We start from the raw sequence: 20,564 nt of genomic DNA on the forward strand, positions 1-20,564 counted from the left end.
ACCACTGGGATGAGTGAATATGATCTTGGACAAAACCTGTTTTCTTCTCCTGTATAAACAGGACCTGCAGTTTCCAGAAAGCCAGAGTAGCTATTGCAGAACAAGATTTGGATCTTGTTTTTTACAATGGTTACTACCAACATTGCCTATAGGTGGTTACTGGCTGTAATTCAAAGGTAAGCCTCAGTGTTGGGTTTCCAGGGACAACTTAGTACCCCTGATTTCAGTCTTATGGCTGGCTTTGGAAAAATTGTTTCACTTTTGGCTATGCTGTGCACTGTTTCACTTTTATATGCTTTTTCTGCAGTTTTTCAATGCAATTAAAAGCAGTGATATATGTGGTACTTACAATACCATATATATATATATATTTATATATATATATATATATCTTCTTCTACAGAGAGATAGATTCCATTAATTAGTCAAAATGAAATATAAATTTACAAATTGCAAAAGTACTGAGACATTTCATTGTACTCATAACTGCACATTCAATTCAGTGCATACTAATGCTCTCAATTAACATTACAAAAAATCAATGTTAAAATATAATTAATGTAACTATAGCTTCATTATAATTAGACTAATTATACTGATATACAGTGTAAAAACAGCCATTTCAGCCATTATATTTATGTAAATTTATTCTTCCTTTCAAGTTAAGCTATTTGAACTACATTTTAATTATTTATCAAGCTGAATATCATACCTATCAAAAGAGTAGAAGTCCTAGCTATAAAGAAATATTTTACTTTTCCCTCTTTGTAGAGCAGTTCTTTGGTCCTATGGCTTTGTAATCCAACAGCTGAGATGACTGACACAATTCAAATAGGATAGGGAATTACAGTCATGGAGGATCTCTGTGCAGAAGGAAGATGGAAATTCATGGGAGATAAAATAATTACATGAGGAAGGCTGCCAAATGCTTCAGTCCTTGATGGGGCAACTTATGAACATGATATTACCTGGTTCATCTATTTTTTTTGCATATGCATCCCACTGCACTCTAAGTATGAACTTAAAGTCACCTCTATTCAGCAAAGTACAACAGAAAAGATTGCAAAATAGAGGGCACCAAAAAGACAAAAAAACCACCAGTCACATTATTCATTATTTTACATTGACATTGCCATGACACTTAAAAGGATTTTGATACTTTCTCTCTGACACTTTTTCTTCAAAGCTGTGTTTAGTGCTCTTAACTTTAGAGACGTTTTATGACACAGTCACAAAGGAGGGTTTATACACAAGTATAGAAAGGGAAAGAAAACAAAGCTTGGCCAAAGTACACACAAACACAAAAAAGTGGAACAGATGTACAGTATCTGCTGATGCATTAGCCCAGCAGACATTCAAAGACTATGAAGACTCACTTTGTTCTCCTTTGTTATACCACTTTGTTAAGTGTCAGATTTTCTTTGTACATATTTAATGCAGACCTTACTTCTTCAAGCTGTTTGACAGAAAAAGTAACTACAAAAATGTTTACAGTTTCATTCACTACCTTTCATTTAGACAGCTCCCACACTGGTGGCAATCTAGTTATGGCAGTAGAGCCAAGCATGAGATAATTTTAGTCCATTTTTACTCTTGTAGAACAACAGCTGTGCTACAGAGAGCACAAAGAACTCTTCTAATTGTCAAGCAGATCATGCAGTTAATTATTAAACATATTTAAGCTTTGCAACTCTTTAAAAGCCTGTCAGTCTCTTAACATCTTATAAAACCATACTTTTTAAATACAAGTAAACATACCTTATTCAAATAGTCTACTTTCTAGCAATTATTGGTTTTGCTTTTGATATTTCTGCCCTTTACGAAAGGTACTCCTGCTACTTTGCTATCATTATTTTGCTTCCAAGCCTTCTGAAGTAACTGTTTCAATGCTGCTTGTTTCTTTGTCACTCTTCAATACTGAGATACAAATATCCCTAATATGAAGACACACTTTCTAGAAGCTAAAAAGAAACTTTACAGTTTCTTTTGCACAGACATGTCACTGATAACAGTGATATTAATGAGCTACACAAAACAATAAAACTAAAATCCCCTGTGAATGGCATTATCTTCACATGATTGTCTGGGTCTGGTGATCAATTCCTATTACTTCTCTGACTGGACTATTTTAATCACATAACAGTAATAACTAGAAAGGTTATATAAATTTCCTAAAACATTTTCTGCTGAGGGACATGAAAATTTAAAGAAAACAGGTTTTTTGTAGACTGCTCAGCTTGTATACTATAAATGTACATTGGTCACACAAATTGTGAGATACACAGCTCAGGCACACAGTGCATTTAAAATATCTACTTAATTTATAGTGTGTCAAAAAGAGAAAACCCCAATTAAAACAGATCAGAAGCCTTCCCTCCCCCAAAATCATTTCCCCACCAAAGAAGTCTTGTAAAAACCAATTTGCAGAGAAGATGAAGTTGGCTTTAGTATTTCACAAATATTCCCACTTAATGACACCCTGACTTATGAATCCCAGTGATACTGAAAACTAACATACATAATACCTATCTTCTATGGATTTTATTAGCATTTGTTACGAAAACAGACATAGATCTCTCTCAGATTCTTAGGAATGAGCTCTTTTTTTTGGTGGTATTAAGCATTCAGCAAACAACCAACCTAGAGGAGAACAAGTCTTTTAAAAGTACTTGAAGGTGTTGTGAATCTGCTTTTTTACACTCTGTTAAAAAGCAAGTTACTTCCCAGAAGCATATTTTTAAAATTTCTTTGAGACTATAGCAGAAGTTCCTTGAATACAAGTTTATTATTGGTGTGTGAGGCTCTTTCGCTATAAACCCCTGCACTTCCAAGATGTTTTAGGTCAACCTTTTAAAAATTCTACTTTGTGTTCAACTTATACCTTTGAAAAATCCCATCTTTCATTTCTAGAATTCATGTTGTTCCAAGGTGCAACTGCTATCTAATAAAATTCAAGGTCATTATCAGTGCACTTACCTCAAAAAGGCACTCATTTCAAATTCAGTATCAAGCAGGAAAATGAATACATTTATTTGTTTGGTTTTTTGTTTGATTTCTTTGTTTTTTAATTTGTTTTTAAACCAAAAACTTTGAAGCATAGTTATTCAAGGAAATGGAATCTGTTATGAATTACGGATGTTCTGCATAGAATAAAATTATTTAGGTTCTCCAATGTTTATAATGGTAACTTTACATATTCACTTAATTATTTGATCATGAAGAGTACATCATCAATGTAGGGTTAGATTGGATATTAGGAAGAAATTCTTTACTATGATGGTGGTGAGCCACGGGAACAGGTTGCCCTGAGAAGCCATAGATGCCACATCCCTGGAAGTGTTCAAGGTTAGATGTAGCTTTGATTAAGCTAATGGAAAGTGTCCCTGCCCATGGAGGGGGGTTGGAACTATATGACCTTAAAGGTCCCTTCCAACCCAAACCATTTCATGGTTCAGTGAAGATCCTTGCATCAGACTACAGTATCTTGTCCTTTCACAGTGACAGAGGGCAAAAGATGTGTTTTTTCCAGCCAAACCCAAAAGAGGTGGGATCTACATCTAAGCAGCATTATTCATCAGGACTAGGTATCAGAGATAATGTTTTTGTGAAATCTCCTTCATGAGGTAAGTTTTAAGCAAAAAAATCTAATTCTGCTGACCAAGAAATATTCTGCGGCTGTGATCAGCAGCTGCTTTCCTCTGCTGACTGTGGTCTCTGTGCCAGGAACACCAGGCTTCTGAGTACACTACCGGAGTAAGAAAAGGAGAAGCCTTCTTACCATACCTTCCTTTGTTTATTTGAGTCATAAATGAAAATAAATCCACCTAAAATTCCCTGAAATTAGTTATTTTAATCATTCTTAGCTGCTGAGGAATGGCTCTCCTGTTGTGCTTACCATCTCACCTCTGGAAGAGCCAGCAAACTTGCCTCTTAGTGATTTTCAGGAGGTCAGCAACACAATGCACCATGATCCGCTCAACAGCAGTTTCCAAAATAATGAAGCAAGGAACAAAGTCAGGAGGGACATAAATTTCTTCTCACAGCCTCAAATTGTTTGTTTCTCTAAGTTTAGCTACTGTATAATAGCAGCTCTAACTTAAGGTTGCCTTCTTGAATTAGCGGTAAGTTTTGAAATCTTGGGAATATGGGATTTACACTCACTTCAGTCTCTGCAAACACAAAATATTCATAAACTCGATTGACACTACCATAGTACAAGGTGATAATTAATGTTGTCAAGGGTATTTTGTACACTGAAATTCAATTGTCTAAGGCTTTCTCTCAAACCTCCTAAATGTGTCAAATTTCATTACCTATATTTTAGTATATGGTAAATAACATTGCATCTTAATATATGCTTTCATGTTGGATTTATAAAACACAGTATGAGAAATGAAAGTGACACACACACTGTCCAGGGACAGCATTTAGCCTCTTGTCAAAAGCCAGTAGCTGGCTAGTTGACCTCAGAAGCATTTTTAGCCATTTAACCACAGGTACATAGCAACACAAGACAAGTCCCATTAAAATCTACAACGAAATGCTGTTCAGAATCAAAACAAAAAGCGGGAGCTTAAATGTCCTGATGCTCTAATGGTGATATTTTATTCTCAAAAAAAATATATTACGGATAATTTTATTTCCCCAAATCTCAAATCCTCTTCAGACATGTGCTGTAAACTTCTGACTTCCATCATATCCTGCATCAGGAGGTGCAATGCCATCCATCAGTTCCAAAGAATAACAAATGTTGATTTTTATCCAATTTTAAATCACTTTGGTTATTTTTAATTTTGATCAATATCTGAAAAATTTTTTCTTCTGTTTAAATCAGAAAATTATACTAAAAAAAGTCTGGAAAATTATAAGTGAAAACAACCATCTAAAAGTCTCGCTAACCATTTTAAAGCCTCACTCACACCACTTTTCTTAAGAAAAATTTTTCTAAAATCTGTTTCTTTAATATTTTTTTTAAAAATAATTTCTGCTTTATGACCAATATTTTTATGATTTGCTATGAAAGATAATGAGAAAACATCTTGAAGCAAAATTATTTTTGATATTGATGATATTGTCCATTTTAAAAGTGCAAATTTTCCAGAAAACTGAATTTTGCAATGACTGAAGCTACTTACCTTTGAAGTTAGATCTGATGATCATTATCTTTGTAAAGAAGTAAGGAAACACTGACCTATGAAAGCATTTGATTTCTAAACCAAAGAAATGTAACTTGCAATTTTGAAAAATCAAAAATATTTCCTTTAAAAAATTCTCAATGAAACTCTTGACCTGTCCTTGTCCAAAAAATATTTTGAAATGTACATCAATTAGGAAAAGAAAAGAGCCCAAAATCAATTTACCTATGTGTATACACATATTTGCTACTCACTGAAAAAAAACCAACTTTCTTTCCCCTCCAATTTTGCTGGCGAAAATGAAAATTATTGGTTACATCTAACCCAAAGTCCATTATTCATTTATCAGTCCAACAGAATGATAAATCTCACCAACACTATCTCTTATCCTTATACAGAGAATATTGATCAAGTAATTAATTAATGACTCTGAAGTACATTAGTGTAAGAAAATATTTTATAATTACACTCTTGAAGCACTGCTCACCTACCTAAGCCAGGAAAATTCTCAGCGCAGAACTTGTAGAGGGATATATGTCCATGCATTTTAACCTATGTTAGGATTCTTTTAAAAGTTTTAAAAGGATGTATATTAAGTCTTAGAGTTTCTCTTTTGCTACCAGACAAGTATATTTTCAATTAACAGAGCTGTCAAACAGAATTAAATAATGCTAAAAAGCTTTTCCACAGAGACTTAACAGCAACAAAGCAATATACATTTAAAAGGGAACAAAATAAGTCCCTAGAGTACAGTATAAAAGACTGAAGACATGCTGAGTCTTTGATCATGTGCATTATCAATTAGCACTATTCTGATCAAACCCTGCTTATTTACCCAGTAGGAGTCCTGATAACAGCACGTCCTGCAGATGGGATGATATCTCCAGTCAGCATCTTAAATGTTGTGCTTTTCCCAGCTCCATTTGTTCCCAGGAGTCCAAAACACTATCAGAGATATTGGGGGGAAAAAAAATCAATATGCTATACTGAAAAAATAAGAAATATCACCACTTTAAATTTCTCCCCTTTCCATATTTCTCATTATATATCTGTAAGAAACTATATATGGATATAATGTGTGTGCAAATTCCCTTTCCCACAGAGAATCAGTTTTTAAAAACCCTATATATATAATATTTTGATTCCCCCTTAATTACCAGAAGTGACTTATTTAGGATTCTGGCCCTCCTCTTAAAACCCTGCCCAACAATCAAACCCATTATTTATCCATATTGTTAGCAAATGCTAACTGAACATTTGAACAGGAGGATTTTATGTCCTGCTCCCAAACCTTGGATATCAGTCCATAGAGTGAATATTTCCAAGCCTGTCATGAGCTGCTTCACTCTGTACACGTGGACACCAAACATCAAAGAGGCACACTCATTTTGAACACTTATTTCAGACCCTTAGCTGCAATAGCTTAATGCTTAAGCTAGGCTAGGATTCATATTTAGTCTACAAATAGCCCTTTATGATATCTAAACACTTTTTTCATGAACTTTCTCATTGATTTATAGGCTTTAATCAACAATAACATCCTCCTGGTTACCTCAGTTACCCAACAGCTGATCAGTAAGTAGCAGGAAGATCACTGCACCTGTGCTGCCATGTGCAAGATGATCTTCCAATTTCTTCCAATTTTATATTAGCAACCAAGAAAAGTATTTTCTTTCTCAGTAGTTTAGAAATTAATATCTGTAATTCCCCAAACCATCCAAATAATTAATAAAGCCCCCAAACACAAACATGCTCAGCACTAAATCTTGATTTATTGAAATAGTTTATTGGTATATGCTATATTCAAATGTACTGTGATGATTTCAGCATGGGAACCAAAAACGTGCTGTGGTAACAAATTCAGGATGCAGTTCACAGTTTGCTATTGAGTTGGGTATTCTGTTTCCTCTTTGAACGCGAAACTGCTATGCTACCTTACATGTTTTTTATGTTAGCCTAAAGTACAATAATTTGGTATAGATGAGCAAGAAGTAAAAAAAAAAATTAAGACTGATGAATGTTTCACCAAAAAAAAAAAAAAAAAGGAACAGTTGCTTCTTCAGCAGAGAAGAGTTTCTGCTTTTATCCAGTTATTGATTTTCAGAAGTTACTACAACTGAATTTTTTATGCCACTATCTACAGGTCTTTCACTGTAGACACACTGAGTATGTCTCAACAATTGCTCAGAATAAAGTGTTACTTTATAAAAGGGGAAAAAGAAAGACCCCTTTACCTCTCCCCTTGGTATGCCCAAGCTTATGTTTTCCACAGCTGTGTTCTTCTTACTGAAACCTCCATAACACTTCCTGAGGTTGTACAGAAGTAGGACATCATTACCAGTTCTTCCACCAAAGAGTCTCTGTCGCTCCATTTCTACATCAACATCTTCTGAAGCGCTGTCTGTGCTGTTAACTGAGCAATTACCCCTACAACAGAGGATGATACTAAGTGATACAAGGAAAATTGGTCATAATTTGCTGTGCTCTGCATAACTCTTATTTTCCCGGTTGTAATCCCTTAGCACATGGTGATCAATTCTCATGAGAACTCAAGGGAAAAACAACTACTTGTATTTTTTTCTGAAGTTTGCATTAATTCAGGTACACTATGTTACCAGAAGTATTTATCTTCCGTTGTTCAAAGGAACACACCATCTTCTTTCTCCGAAAATTAGTTCAGTGCCCACTGTGGCAGAATACAAATGATAACAAACCTTGATTTCCAGAGGAGATCCCAATGAAGGAAAACACGTAAAAGAAGCAGTAGTGTTCCTTGGAGGGACATTGCCACAAAAATCCAGCCCAGGAAATCCATCTCAAAGGGGCTCACGTAAGAATCTATTCCAAAGTTCCTGGTCAGGTCAAACTTGATCTGATTGTATGAAAGCTCTATTAAGCCCTGGCCTAGGCAGAATTGTGGGAATATGATGAATGCCCATTTGAGGATATTGTAGATTTTCTGAAAACTCTGTATGAAGACACGGGAAGGATGGAGCAGAATAAAGATAAAAGGGAAAAAATTTAGTTTCCTCCAACAGCCTAATGAGCAGACTTGCAAAACTGGATACTGCATTCAAATCTTACTCAAGGTAAACTGAATTCTAAAGCACATATTGTGAATTATTTTGGGGTTCAGGGTTATATAATATTGCATTTTAGACTTTCTATACCCATGGCATTTTAATCTTAGCTGAAGTTCATAGAAAGTACCAAAACACACGTAGCCATAATTCTTCTATTTCCTTAACATTTCAATATTTGAATAATATCAAATTTAAATCACAAACTTAAACGCAAGTGAATACTGAATTTTCTTACACACTTGCATGACAGATTATACAGATTTGACTTTAAACATCAAGTTTTAACCTTTACATGAATAGAGAGTCGTACTCATTCTGGAAGTCCTTTACATCAAGTTGTTTAAATACTGTTATGACTAATTAAAAATACATACATGCAGTGAGAATGCACTGTATAAATTACTATTCATAAAGTACATTAGAGATTCTAGGAATATGCAGCTTATCTCTTATGTCAATATTATTCAAACACATTTTACAATGCATATAATCTATTTAATTGACCAGAACAGCTCCCATTATGTGCCTATTACAACTTAATGGTCTAGAAAATGTCAAAGTTTCAATTAACACTGTTTTTCCATTATTACAGCATGCTTTTTTGGGTTATAGACAAGTTAAAATTCATGATGGTAACAGTCAATATAGAAAAATCATGAATATATAAAAACCATATATTTTTCTTCTGGAAAAACCTTATCTGTATAAATATATAAACACACATGAACATTCTCAAATATATATATATATGCATGTTTGTGTGTGTATACATCCCATTTATGAAAAAGGTAAACCAAAGATTTGATACTGACCTGCACTTTGGAAATTATAGCTAACAAGCGAGGTAAGAGAGTCACCAGCATGGTACACAGGCCAAACACAAAATTTAAGGAGATGTAGGAAATAAAAGCTACATCTGAACTTGAGAAGAATCTGGATGCAAGATACATCCAAGGTAAAGTTGCATATCTGAAAGTTTAAAGAAACAAAACTGTCACAAATAAGCTGTGCTTTTGACTTTTTCTAGTGTTATCACACTAGAAAAATCCCACAATTATTGTTACTGATTTTTAGAACAGGCAAACAATTCTTCAGAACAAGTGATTTTAAAAAGGGACAAATTTGGGATATATATTCTTTAAAAAATTGGCTTATACTTCCATAGATGCACACATATTTACTGCCATGTTATGTGCAGATATGATCCATTTTTGCTTATTTGAGCTGTAGATATTTACTTTAACTGTTCCAGACAGCTCACAATCCTGATTTCTGAATGATTGCAAATCCATGAACCTTTCAAGCCTCTTACACATATAGAATTAAACCCAAATATTTAAAGCTTAAATCGTGGATGCTGAGCAGTTATCTTTTCTGAGAGGCTTTCATATAAAGAAAAAAAAAAAAAAAGAAGAAGAAGAAGAAGGAGGTAGTGAGCAAAGAAAGAAGAAGAAGAACAAGTAAAAACCAATCATTTTTGAACTGGAACTAGTATTTGTGCCAGTGATATGTGAGAATTGAAAAATCCTACAGACCATGTTATTACCTCAACCAGATTGTCAGTAGACTAATAGCTGTAGAAAATGAGTGCATAACACTATGAGGACAAAATAGCATGCCCATGGCTACATCATCTTCAATGAGAATCTTTAAAGGGAGGAGGAAGGCACCTCCATCATGACAAATCAAATTATGCCTATCCAGAATGGAGCACACAATGGTTTTTATTTATAGAGAGATGTTTATAAAGATTAAAACAAGGCCCAGGCAATCAGAGCATGCATGCCATGTAAAGAAAATTTATTTTCCATTCAACATAGTGAAAGATATCTGTATCAAACAAGCAGTATATAGACTGCAGGAGCATATGTATCAGCATACACTACTGTACAACAATAAGAATATATGCAGTGTATATATAAACACTTCCTGTAAAATATCAATATGTATAACTGGTTTAAAAATGAGCTCATTGCAAGAGCTACTAGCCAAAAAATCTGTGAATTCACTTCTTCATTGCCTTAAAGTGTAGTTTAGATTACTAAACTAAGTCATAAAAGTCATTTTACTAAATGACTTCAGAATACTAAACTAAGTCATTCCCTTTTGATTTCAGTATTCTGTACTTTATAGATGAATCTTGCATTGCAGAATGCCAAAATCCTTTACCTTAAAAACCAAACTTGCAAACCCTGCTGGGAAGTAATAATAATGTTATCTTCAGTTTACAGGAAGATAAAGGTTAAATGACTCAATGTTTGGGTCTCAAATGAAATTGTAATTATTCAAGATCCCATTATACTTTTCAGCATCCTTTTGCCAGTCTTAATCACACAATCTTTTCTTCCCTTGACGCACATACCAAAATCACTGTTCTCAGAGTAACAATATCATAAACACAAGTCCATCCTTGGAAACAGCTCAGGAAGACACATGATTTAGAGGGCTGTTGCTCTGCTGTCAATGAAAGCAAAATTTGATTTTTTTGCTTAGAGCTACTAAGAAATGAGTAAGACTTTCAGAATCCTAAAGCTGAATGATGCTCAAATGCAGTCTTCAAAGTTGCAGCAAGTTACATCTACACGTCTATCCTCTTTCTCTTTCTTCAGCTGCAGTTGCAATTTAGTATTTTCTAAGTATAAAAGACAGAACATTTTGGACTACTTAAGCATTTGGACTAGAAAACACCTCTGCAATCATCTAAAAGATAAAAAGATGTAGTTTAGTTTTATTTTTAAAGGAAATCCCTTTTAAAGTAGCACAATAAGAAATTTGATCATTCTTTTGAACACACCCTCTTTAACCTTTTTGTAAAATTGGACTATTTTTGTCTTTGTTCTAGATCAGAAAATCTGCACCGTGTACTCTGAAGAGAAAAAACATTTTTAAAGGGAAAAAAATGCAGACGATGATGGCATGCAGATAAATGAGGATTATACACACAGTACTGGGGAAGAATAAAATGGCCACAATAGGCTTCATCACATTTATGGTGTAGTTAGGCTGAAAAAAGGGTAGATTAGGAAGAGTGGAAACTGTAAAGTTTATCAATGTCCTTGACACATGCTAAACTTACAGCTATTGGATCTTTAATATATGTTAATACACATGGAATGCACAGATTTCCTTGTTAAAAATCACTGCAACATCTGTTATTGTCAGCCAAAGCTGAACAGTACAGGAGGGATTCTATTGAGCTGATTAAGCTGCATCTGCAGTCAACAAAATAAGATCTGTTTTCATTCAATTACTTTTTTTCTGAGATACTCAAAGTATAACTCAACATTTTGATTAAAACAATGCCAGCATAACTGGTACTTGATAGCTCACTGTGGGCAGGGCCAAAGCCCATACATAGCACACTAGAAAAACCCGGTCCTGACTTCAGTAGACCTACAGCTCTGTACTGTGTGCTTCAATTGCTGCTTGGCTAGGGTTTCTATAGAAGCCTATGCCTTGCTAATATGACAGCAACTGGATCACAAGAAGGATTCAGTGGTTGTAAAGCCAATAAAATAAGGTGTGAGATTTCATAATGTGAAATCTTTGCACTAAGACTGGTTAGAATTTGTGCCCTTAACTTGAAGGAATCACTTGATGGAAGTGCAGAAGAAAGGAAGTGAGGGTACTACACAAGAAAGATACAGAGAGGAGGAAATTATGAACTTGGGATATTTCATACAAGTTATTTACAAAATCCTAGCATCATGACCTCTAGAATATTTCATACTATTTTGGCTATTCACATCCAGGAAATAGGAGCTCAAACTGGAATTATAAGGAAAAATTATAAATAGAATTATACATGGAATTTGGAAGGTTTTACAAGAGAGGACTTTGCTTGTTTTGGCTTGCAAAAAGCATTTGGTGAAGGACAATTATGAAATATGGTTCTGAATAAACTTAGGCAAGAATTTCCAAGAAAAAAATCCAAATTTGAGGATACCTACACAGTTTCTAAACAGTGAGTTGCTGGAGGCACAAAACTGTGAAAACAGTTTTCAAGGAGCAATATAGTAAATTGGGGAGTTTTTTGAAGGGTTTATCTGAAACTCTTCCTGGAACAGAACATGTCCTGATCTTGTAGAAGGTCCTTTCTTTTTTCTTTGCCTACCATTCTCTCATTAAGTACATATATTTCATTATCTAAACATCTGTCTTGTAAGATATGCACTCTCCCCTACAAGGGCAGCAACAATTAGTTACTTGAAATAAGTAATAAAATTCTCAGAAGCCTTTTCCTTTAACAATTCATCTTCAGCATTTTTAACATCACCTTAGACATGGTGAAGAGTTATGACTCCCACTATGAGCTGAGTCCCAGTATGTTTCAGCAGACCTGGGGCTTCTGTCTTTATATAAATAAATAATTTCAAAATCAAACTCTATCAGAAATCTTACCCTGAAATCATGGTGTATTACAGAAGCTGTACATGTACAGCAAAACAACTTCAATTCTGCCCCTCAACGGACATGACAGAACACACTATTAATATAATTGATCCCAGGGCTGAACAGACTTAGTTTTATAGAGATCCTTTATTGAACCAGTTATTTTAACCTTCTATTACAGTATTGCTTTTTGGTTAGGCTTTGGGGTTTTTTTTTTCCTGTTTATTGCTTGGGGGTTTGTTGTTGCTTGTTTTGGTTTTTGTTGATTTTGGTTTTTGTAGGTTTTTGGTGGATTTTTTGGTTTGTTTTTTTTGTTTTTTTTTTTTTTTGTCTGTTTGTTTTGTTTTTTGCTGCTATTGTTTTTCATGTGAAACTAAGCAAGAGAGCATGGTAGAAATTTCCTCTCTCACAGTACTATTGGGAGACAAATCTCCATCCACCCCAGTACTTCACATTGGACAGACTTCTCATTGGCAATATAAACACCTATGTTGAATTACAGAAAATGGTTAGAGCTGTAATAAAAGCCATTTCTTACTTCTTGATGATATTCTGCGCAGCTAAACACTGAAATTCTGACCTATGTTAATATTCCCTCATTTCTGGAAGATAACATACAATCAATTTCTAACAGTAAACTGCTGTTATACAGGCTGAGTATCTTCTAAGATGTTTGCTCTCCTTTTGCACTCCTTTTTATTTTTTTTTTAATGTGTGAGTAAATCTCCCTCCACTTTTTGTGTTTAATTTTCAAACTCAGGTTTCAGCCTGTTTTCTCACTATGCTTTGCTGAATCATAATTTGTTACAAATACAGAAAACCATGCTTCCAGCAGCAGGTGCAAACTACATCTAAAGATTTATGTTTGTTTCTTGGAAGCTGTAATTCCAGAGTAGCTTTTCCAATCACATACCCAAAGAGTATCAGCAGGAGAACAGTGGCTGCCAAGTTCTTTCGGAAAGTGAAGGCTGATAGCTGGAAGGCACTAATAACACCAACACAAAGGGTGACTGGAACCATGTAAAGCAGCTAGAAACAGAAGGGAAAAAAATTGAGCAGGTAAGCATCTCTTACTGGTCTTATGTAAATTGCATAGAAGGGTTTAACAAATTAATTTCTCCATACTCTCAATACAATTATACTGTAAGTTAGGAGGAAATAGGCAGAAGAGCTTGGAGATTTGATAGTCTGCACTTGCTGTGAAACTGCCCCTTACACATGAAACAACCTGACAAGATAAAATCTGACTACAGAACATCCCCCTTAATCCTATTTTTATTGACCTTTCCAATACATCCATTTAACAAGCCAACTCTTCCAGATAATGAGTCCAGGTGGGGCCATTGCTCCAAAGTATCAAATTACACTGTGAATACAGAGGATTGGTTTCAGAAACAGCAGTTTCACTGATTGGAGCTGCATTCATGAGGGAGAATAATAATGATGTAATTTTAAAAGAGATTTTAATGAAGGACCATGTGCGCTGATGAAGCAAATTACATCTTTTATTGGGAATGTTAAAAACATGTAAAAGCATTACAGTCGTTAGGCAACAGGGAAAGCAGTTTCTCTCTTTAGTCTCTTGACATAATGACAAGCAATACTTGAGGGTGGCAAGGTGGGATTGGTACAGGAGATTCATATCCACGTATTGAAGAAAGGCGTTCTGCTAGTAAATAGCCACGTCAGGATGTGAAGACCTGTGCTCAGCTCCATTTTCAGTGTTGCCTGCTCTGTGCACTGAACCTGAGCTCACTAGGTGCTGACTGCCTCCATTTCTGCTTATGTAATATTTAGCTTTATAGCTTTAACCTAACAGAACTGAAATTCTGAGATACAACCACAATAGAGGCAACAAATCAAGGTTTAGCTAAATATTCAGTGTAGAAGAACAACATACTGTTAAAATTAGACTTTCATACTGAAGCACAGTGAAAACCTGTTCCAAATTAAACCAGAGGCCATCACATCTTTGCTAGTGGGAAAACATACTTTTTTTTTTTGTTTTTTAAGTCAAGGGTAATGGAGTAAAATGTGGATGGATGCAATGTTTTCATTCACAGTGTACCTTTTCTTTGCCATATACAAGTATCATAACATACCACCCATAGATATATGTTTCAGTTATCCTGAAGCTGTTTAAAAATATTTTAGAGAAGTCACAATGCATTTGAGTCCCAGTATTTTTCAACAGACCTAGGGCTTCTGTCTAGAAATAAATCAATAACTTGAAAAATCAAATTCTATTGGAAATCTTACCCTGAAATCATGGTATATTACAGAAGTTGTGCATGTACAACAAAACAGATTTAATTTTGCCCCTCTAGGGACACAAGCTTAATCTGAACAAAATGTCTTTATTTCTCTTTAAATTTTCCAAGCACTTACATTTTTTCCATTTATTGAACATAGTAATGAATATCATTCATACCTATAAATACAGTAAGAACAGCCTGATTCTCATGAGAGCAATTTCATAAATCAAATACTTCTGCATGCCTAGTAAAGATTCTGCTACCAGTAATACAGGACACAGCCTGTAATATTTAAAATACGTAGAGGGATTTAAAATTTGACAGTTCATATATTCATGTGTTCAGTGTCCCTAAATGATCTGTAGCACAATTAGCATTTAAAGCAGTGTCTATTCTTTCCCACATCATGATTGATCATGCAGTACTGTGTTGAATTTGTGAGAACACTTTGAGAGATTGGCAGAAAATAATGAGGAGTTGACTTTGCTCACAAGGAGAAACCGAATGATGAAGGACTGTTTTTAACCAAGTCTTCTTATCTGAAGCAGCAGCAAAAAGAAATGCCAAGATTGACTGGCCAAGTAAATAACATTTGGAAAAATGTGCTCTTACCTCAAGATTGCTCAAGTGTGAAAATTCTGATTTCAAGCATGGATGGGTGAAGATCTAATGTTTCATAATTAGAACGGTCTAAATGAAAACAGTGTTCCAAAAATTTCTGTTCCTGACCAGGGTGTCATAGAATCCAACCTAAATGTTGGAAAGGACCTTAAGAACATCAGGTCCAACCATTAATCCAGCACTGCCAAGTCCACCACTAAACCATGTCACTCAGTGCCATATCTATATGGCATTTAAATACCTCCAGGGATGGCAACTCCACCACTTCCTTGAGCTGCCTCTTCCAGTTTTTGACACAAATAAAAGGTACCAATCATAAGTATCTCTCATATTATCCACAAAAACACATAACATAATTATCCCTTAAAGTAGATGACTAGTATTTTCAGTTTTCTCCACTAATTTCTAAGGTTTTGCCAGTGCATGGCAAAATTCAAAGCATAGAAATTCGTGCTGTGAGCTGCTGTGTGGAAGAGTCTTTCTGTCTAGGCTCATTAGTCAGTTTTATTTTATTTGTAAAATAGTGTACATAGCTAAAGCTAGCAAATAATTACAATTCAACTTTGGGAAGCAAGGAACACAATCCCCACCCTGCATTAAAATAGGAATGGTGACTTAATGTTTGTTAGCATGTCAGCCAAGAGCTGTCACTGCACAATACAAATTTTATTCATTATCTTGTGACCATATCTCCTTTTACTCATTTATAAGAAACTAGCTTTAAACGTCCATCTGAGCACATGCTCCCTTATGTAATACATACCATATCACAGCAGAAGTTAGCAAGCCAGTAAGTTTTGTAACCCAGGCCTGTGATGTGTTGCAGGCGTTTTGTCCCAGATACTCTGTCCTTCACTATGGCAGTTCCAATGGATGCAGTAAGGATGGAGAAACCCAGCATGATGCACAGTGCTACCCCACACTGACGAACATTCTCCATTCTAGGGTAAAAAGCAAAATAGTGCAATGAAAACACAATGGGGAAAAACCCCTCAAATGCTAGCATTTTGCAGGCCAACCTTTCACCAAAACACTAGACATTAGGACATTTATTCTGATTGCAAACGCCACAGAATCACAGAATGGTTTGGGTTGGAAGGGACCTTAAAGATAGTCTAGTTCCAACACCCTGTAATGAGCAGGGACACAATGTCTCTTCACTGTCAACATTTAATTAAAGAACAGGAATAAGATCTGTTAAGTTACAAAACTAGAGGTGAGTTACAAAGCACAGCATGTGTCTGAGTTGTAAAGTGAAGCTTATGCAAATATTTTACCTTTACAGAAAACTAAAATTTAAACCTTTGAAATAATTTGAAACAGTTACCCGGTTTAAAACTGTTATGACACAATCAGCATAAATTCAGTATTTTCTTTACAAAATACTGCAACTATTTTTGGTATAAACAGTGGACTTTACAGACAGGTCACGCTAAAAAATGCTTCACTCAGCAGAACTGAATTGTGTCTATCCATTCACAGCATCTATTCCAGGAAATATATATCCTTATCTAATTGATAGTTTCAATTGTCTGCTGATTGCTGCAGTGAAACATTTTAAGAGTTTGCTCACATTTTGTCCTCATCCAACAAGGCTCCTCCATATGGTTGGCTGTAGAGTGTTATACCTGTGAAAAGAAAAATAAATCGTGACATATTAAATGTCATTAAGGACTTTAAGTTCTGGAGTACATGGTTAACACTTGTTATATGTATGAATAAAAAGGCTAAATACTTAGCAATCAACTGAAAGAGCTCAAATACCAGTCTGCAAAACCAAACACTGTCTCCCATTGAGTGATTTCCAGAGTCTGGAACCACTAAAAACTAATGAATAAACACAAGTAGTAGTTGCTTTTCTGTGTTCTGATGCTCAAAAATTGTTTCAACAATGCTGTATATCACTACAGAACCTACATCACAGAAGAGACCAAATACAAAACCTAAAGTAGAATTTGTTCATATACCTAATCTTCTGGGGTAAGGTAGATTGTTACTGCAATGTATACACTTGGTTTAGAATTTAGATTAGACCATTCAGGATTTTTAGATTACTGATGTTTTGCTGAGCAAAACTGTTTAGCTAAATTCACAAAAGAAAAAAAAAAAGTCATACCTTTGATTGAAACTGTAGAGCTCTGCATTAAGAACATGCCTAGTTTGGGAGACCAAGAAAAATCTTAGGCAGGCAATGAATTCTCTAGGCTTATTTTGATTCTTGGTGCAACCAACCTGTAGCAACCTAGCAAAATTAACTTTGGAATTGGAAGGTAGTTTATGAATAAAAACTGTGTCTTTTTGCCTCTTTTCTTCTAAAACAAAAGAAAAATTGTGGGAGGGTGAAGGTGCAAATCATTGCCACTGCAAAAGTTGCTGTTCCACTGGACTTGATGCTGTTGGCCACTTATCTGAGAAGGTGTGCCTGACAGATGTGCTGGCTGTGCTGGGTGGAATTAATTTTCTTCACAGTAGCTGATAGGGGGTATGTTTTGGATTTGTGCTGGAAAAAATGAGATAACACAGGGATGTTTGTGTTGCTATTGCTGGGCAGCACTCAGAGCCAAGATATTTTCTGCTCCTCCCCCACTCCAGCAGTAAGGAGAGTAGGGGGTGCACAGGGATTTGGGAGGGTCCCAGTGGGACAGCTGACCCTGACTGACCAAAGGGACATTCCATACTATGTGGCATCATGTTCAGCCTCTAACATGGGGGAAGAATGAGGAATGGGAGGGATGTTTGGAGTGATGACATTTGCCTTCCTAGGTCAGTGTTAGCCATGATGGGGTCCTGCTCTCCTGGGAAAGGCTGAACACCTTCCTGCCCACAAGAAAGGGTGAATGAATTCCTTGCTTTGCTTTGCTTGTGTGTGTGGCTTTTTTCCTACATATTAAACTGCCTTTATCTCAGCCCATGAGTTTTATCACTTCTAATATTCTCTTTCACATGCCACTGGGGGAGACTGAGGAAATGGTTATGTGAGTGGGCCTTAAGTTAAACCACAACATCAGCATTATTTAATTAGTGTCTAAATAAATCTATGCTGCTCCAAATTAAAACAAAGAAACAAACTTAATCCTAACAGCAATTATAATTTTTCTAGTATCTTTGGTAAAGATATAAATTGTTGGTAGCCTTAGATTGACTCTGGGGGGCACCACTTAATTGAATTTGTTAAAGTCCAGCTGTAAAAAGACAAAAAAAATCTTCATTCTAGTAACAAGTGCCATTTGACTAAACAGGCATTTATTTTGCCTTATTTTTTTCCCCTTTAATTTTTCATTCCTCACCTTCAAGCCTAATTAATCTAAACATCACTAAATCACTGCATGCTAAAAAGCTGAAAAACAAGATGATGATTAACTCACACACAAAACTTGTACAAGGTAAAGATTTTTGAAATACCAACTAAATGCAGTACACTGAAGCTCAATGGTAGTTAGAAAAACAAAAGAAGATTCAGGCCAATAACATTTTGATGTATCACTAGTAGATACCTTGCTATTTGTAGAAGTCTTTCATGTCGTGTGCCTTCAGGGACTGTTATAAATTTTCCTTTGTTTTTCTTTTAAAGCATTAATTTTTTAAACAACTGCTGCTATTTGTTCTGAAGCAAAACAGGCATATCAAAGAAAAGTTTTCTTTCCCACTGGAACCATAGAATTTCCATTTATGTAAAGGAGAAGTAGCATGACAGAAAAAAAGTTTAGTTTAGTTCCCAGAAAGTTTTTCTAGGCTTTTCTAATGCTTGAACTAAAGTAAGCATATTAGAAGAAATAATCATAGAATAATATGTAGAATTGAATGGGACACACCAGGATCATCAGATCCAACTTCTGACCCTACACAGGACACCCCAAGAGTCACACCATGTGTCTGAGAGCGTTGTCCAAACATTTCTTGAACTCTCTCAGGCTGGTGCTGTGACCACTTCCCTGGGGAGCCTGTTTTAGCACCCATCCACCCTCTTTTCCTTTAGGATATCCAACCCAAACCTCTCCTGGGTGAACTTCAGGCAGTTCCTCAAGTCCTGTCACTGGTCACAAGAGTGAAGGGATCAGTACCTGCCTCTCCACTTCCCCTTGTGAGTATGCTGGAAACTGCAATGAGGTCTCCCTTCAATTTCCTCTTCTCCAGGCTGAGCAAACCAAGTGACCTCATACCACTTCTCCTCCAAGCCCTTCACTATCCTTGTGGCCCTCCTTTGGGTGCTTAATAATAGCTTAATTTGGAGTTTCTTTTTTGTATTGTGGCACCCAAAACTGTATACAGTGCTTAAGGTGAGGCCACTCCAGTGCAGAGCAGAGCAGGACAATTCCTTGCCTTGCCTGGCAGCAAGATCTCGGGGGGAACTTTAAGATTGCTGCATTGGTATTAAACAAAAGTCTACAGCAGTTGACTTGGGTTCCATGCACTGTTTTATTTTCTATTAACTTACAGAATAAAGGGAAACTGTGAAAAAGAGATAATTGCAGGAGAAAATAAAAACTCATGACATTAAATAGTATAATGCTCCTTGCAGTATTGTATCATACAATACCAATCAAAAGTCAAAGTCACACTGAATTAACTTCCTTCTATGGAATAGTCACAAAAACTAATCACACATCTTAGGAGTAGCAAACATTTTTGGCAGCCAATTTCCAATCATGTAGATGAAACAAAGGATTACATTTGCTTTTAGTTTACACTCACAACTGAAATTAAATTTCACAAGGTTGTGAATTACAAGTAAGAAAAGTATGACTGTGCTAAACTAAGTTCAGTTGTGCTTAGAATTCAAAATTCTATCACTGCATTAAATGTAATACTTGCCTTTGATTCAGTATACTAAGTTTCTTCAATTAGTCTGAGGCACGACAATCTCTGAATTTGCTGCCTTTTTAGTATAATGATTTCTTCACCCTATTGTCAAAAATTAGATGATTTTTGGATAGAGCCAACAAACTGGCCTGTAATTCACAGAGGAATAAAGTTCCCTTGAACTCAAGAAATAAGTTATAAATTATCTTCAAATACCTCAAAAAACCAACAGAATTAATATATGGTATTTGCTAGTATATATATTTTTTTATTTTGAA

At 35.4% G+C, this 20,564-nt stretch overlaps 1 protein-coding gene across 1 annotated transcript in view; it reads right to left on the bottom strand.

Annotated features, from left to right (window-relative positions):
- ABCA13 (ATP binding cassette subfamily A member 13) overlaps positions 1–20,564 on the bottom strand; it is a 168,646-nt gene that overhangs the window by 32,172 nt on the left and 115,910 nt on the right. The window contains exons 42-48 of the mRNA XM_041411692.1: positions 17,060–17,114; positions 16,250–16,427; positions 13,524–13,639; positions 9,031–9,187; positions 7,850–8,103; positions 7,370–7,562; positions 5,971–6,080 (exon numbers count right to left, since the gene is read on the bottom strand). Of these exons, the coding sequence (XP_041267626.1) occupies positions 5,971–6,080; positions 7,370–7,562; positions 7,850–8,103; positions 9,031–9,187; positions 13,524–13,639; positions 16,250–16,427; positions 17,060–17,114 (1,063 nt within the window). The remainder of the gene's footprint in view (positions 1–5,970; positions 6,081–7,369; positions 7,563–7,849; positions 8,104–9,030; positions 9,188–13,523; positions 13,640–16,249; positions 16,428–17,059; positions 17,115–20,564) is intronic.

The sequence above is a fragment of the Onychostruthus taczanowskii genome, unplaced genomic scaffold (assembly GCF_017590055.1).
Source record: "Onychostruthus taczanowskii isolate IOZ18803 unplaced genomic scaffold, ASM1759005v1 scaffold37, whole genome shotgun sequence".
NCBI classification, from domain to species: Eukaryota; Metazoa; Chordata; class Aves; order Passeriformes; family Passeridae; genus Onychostruthus; species Onychostruthus taczanowskii.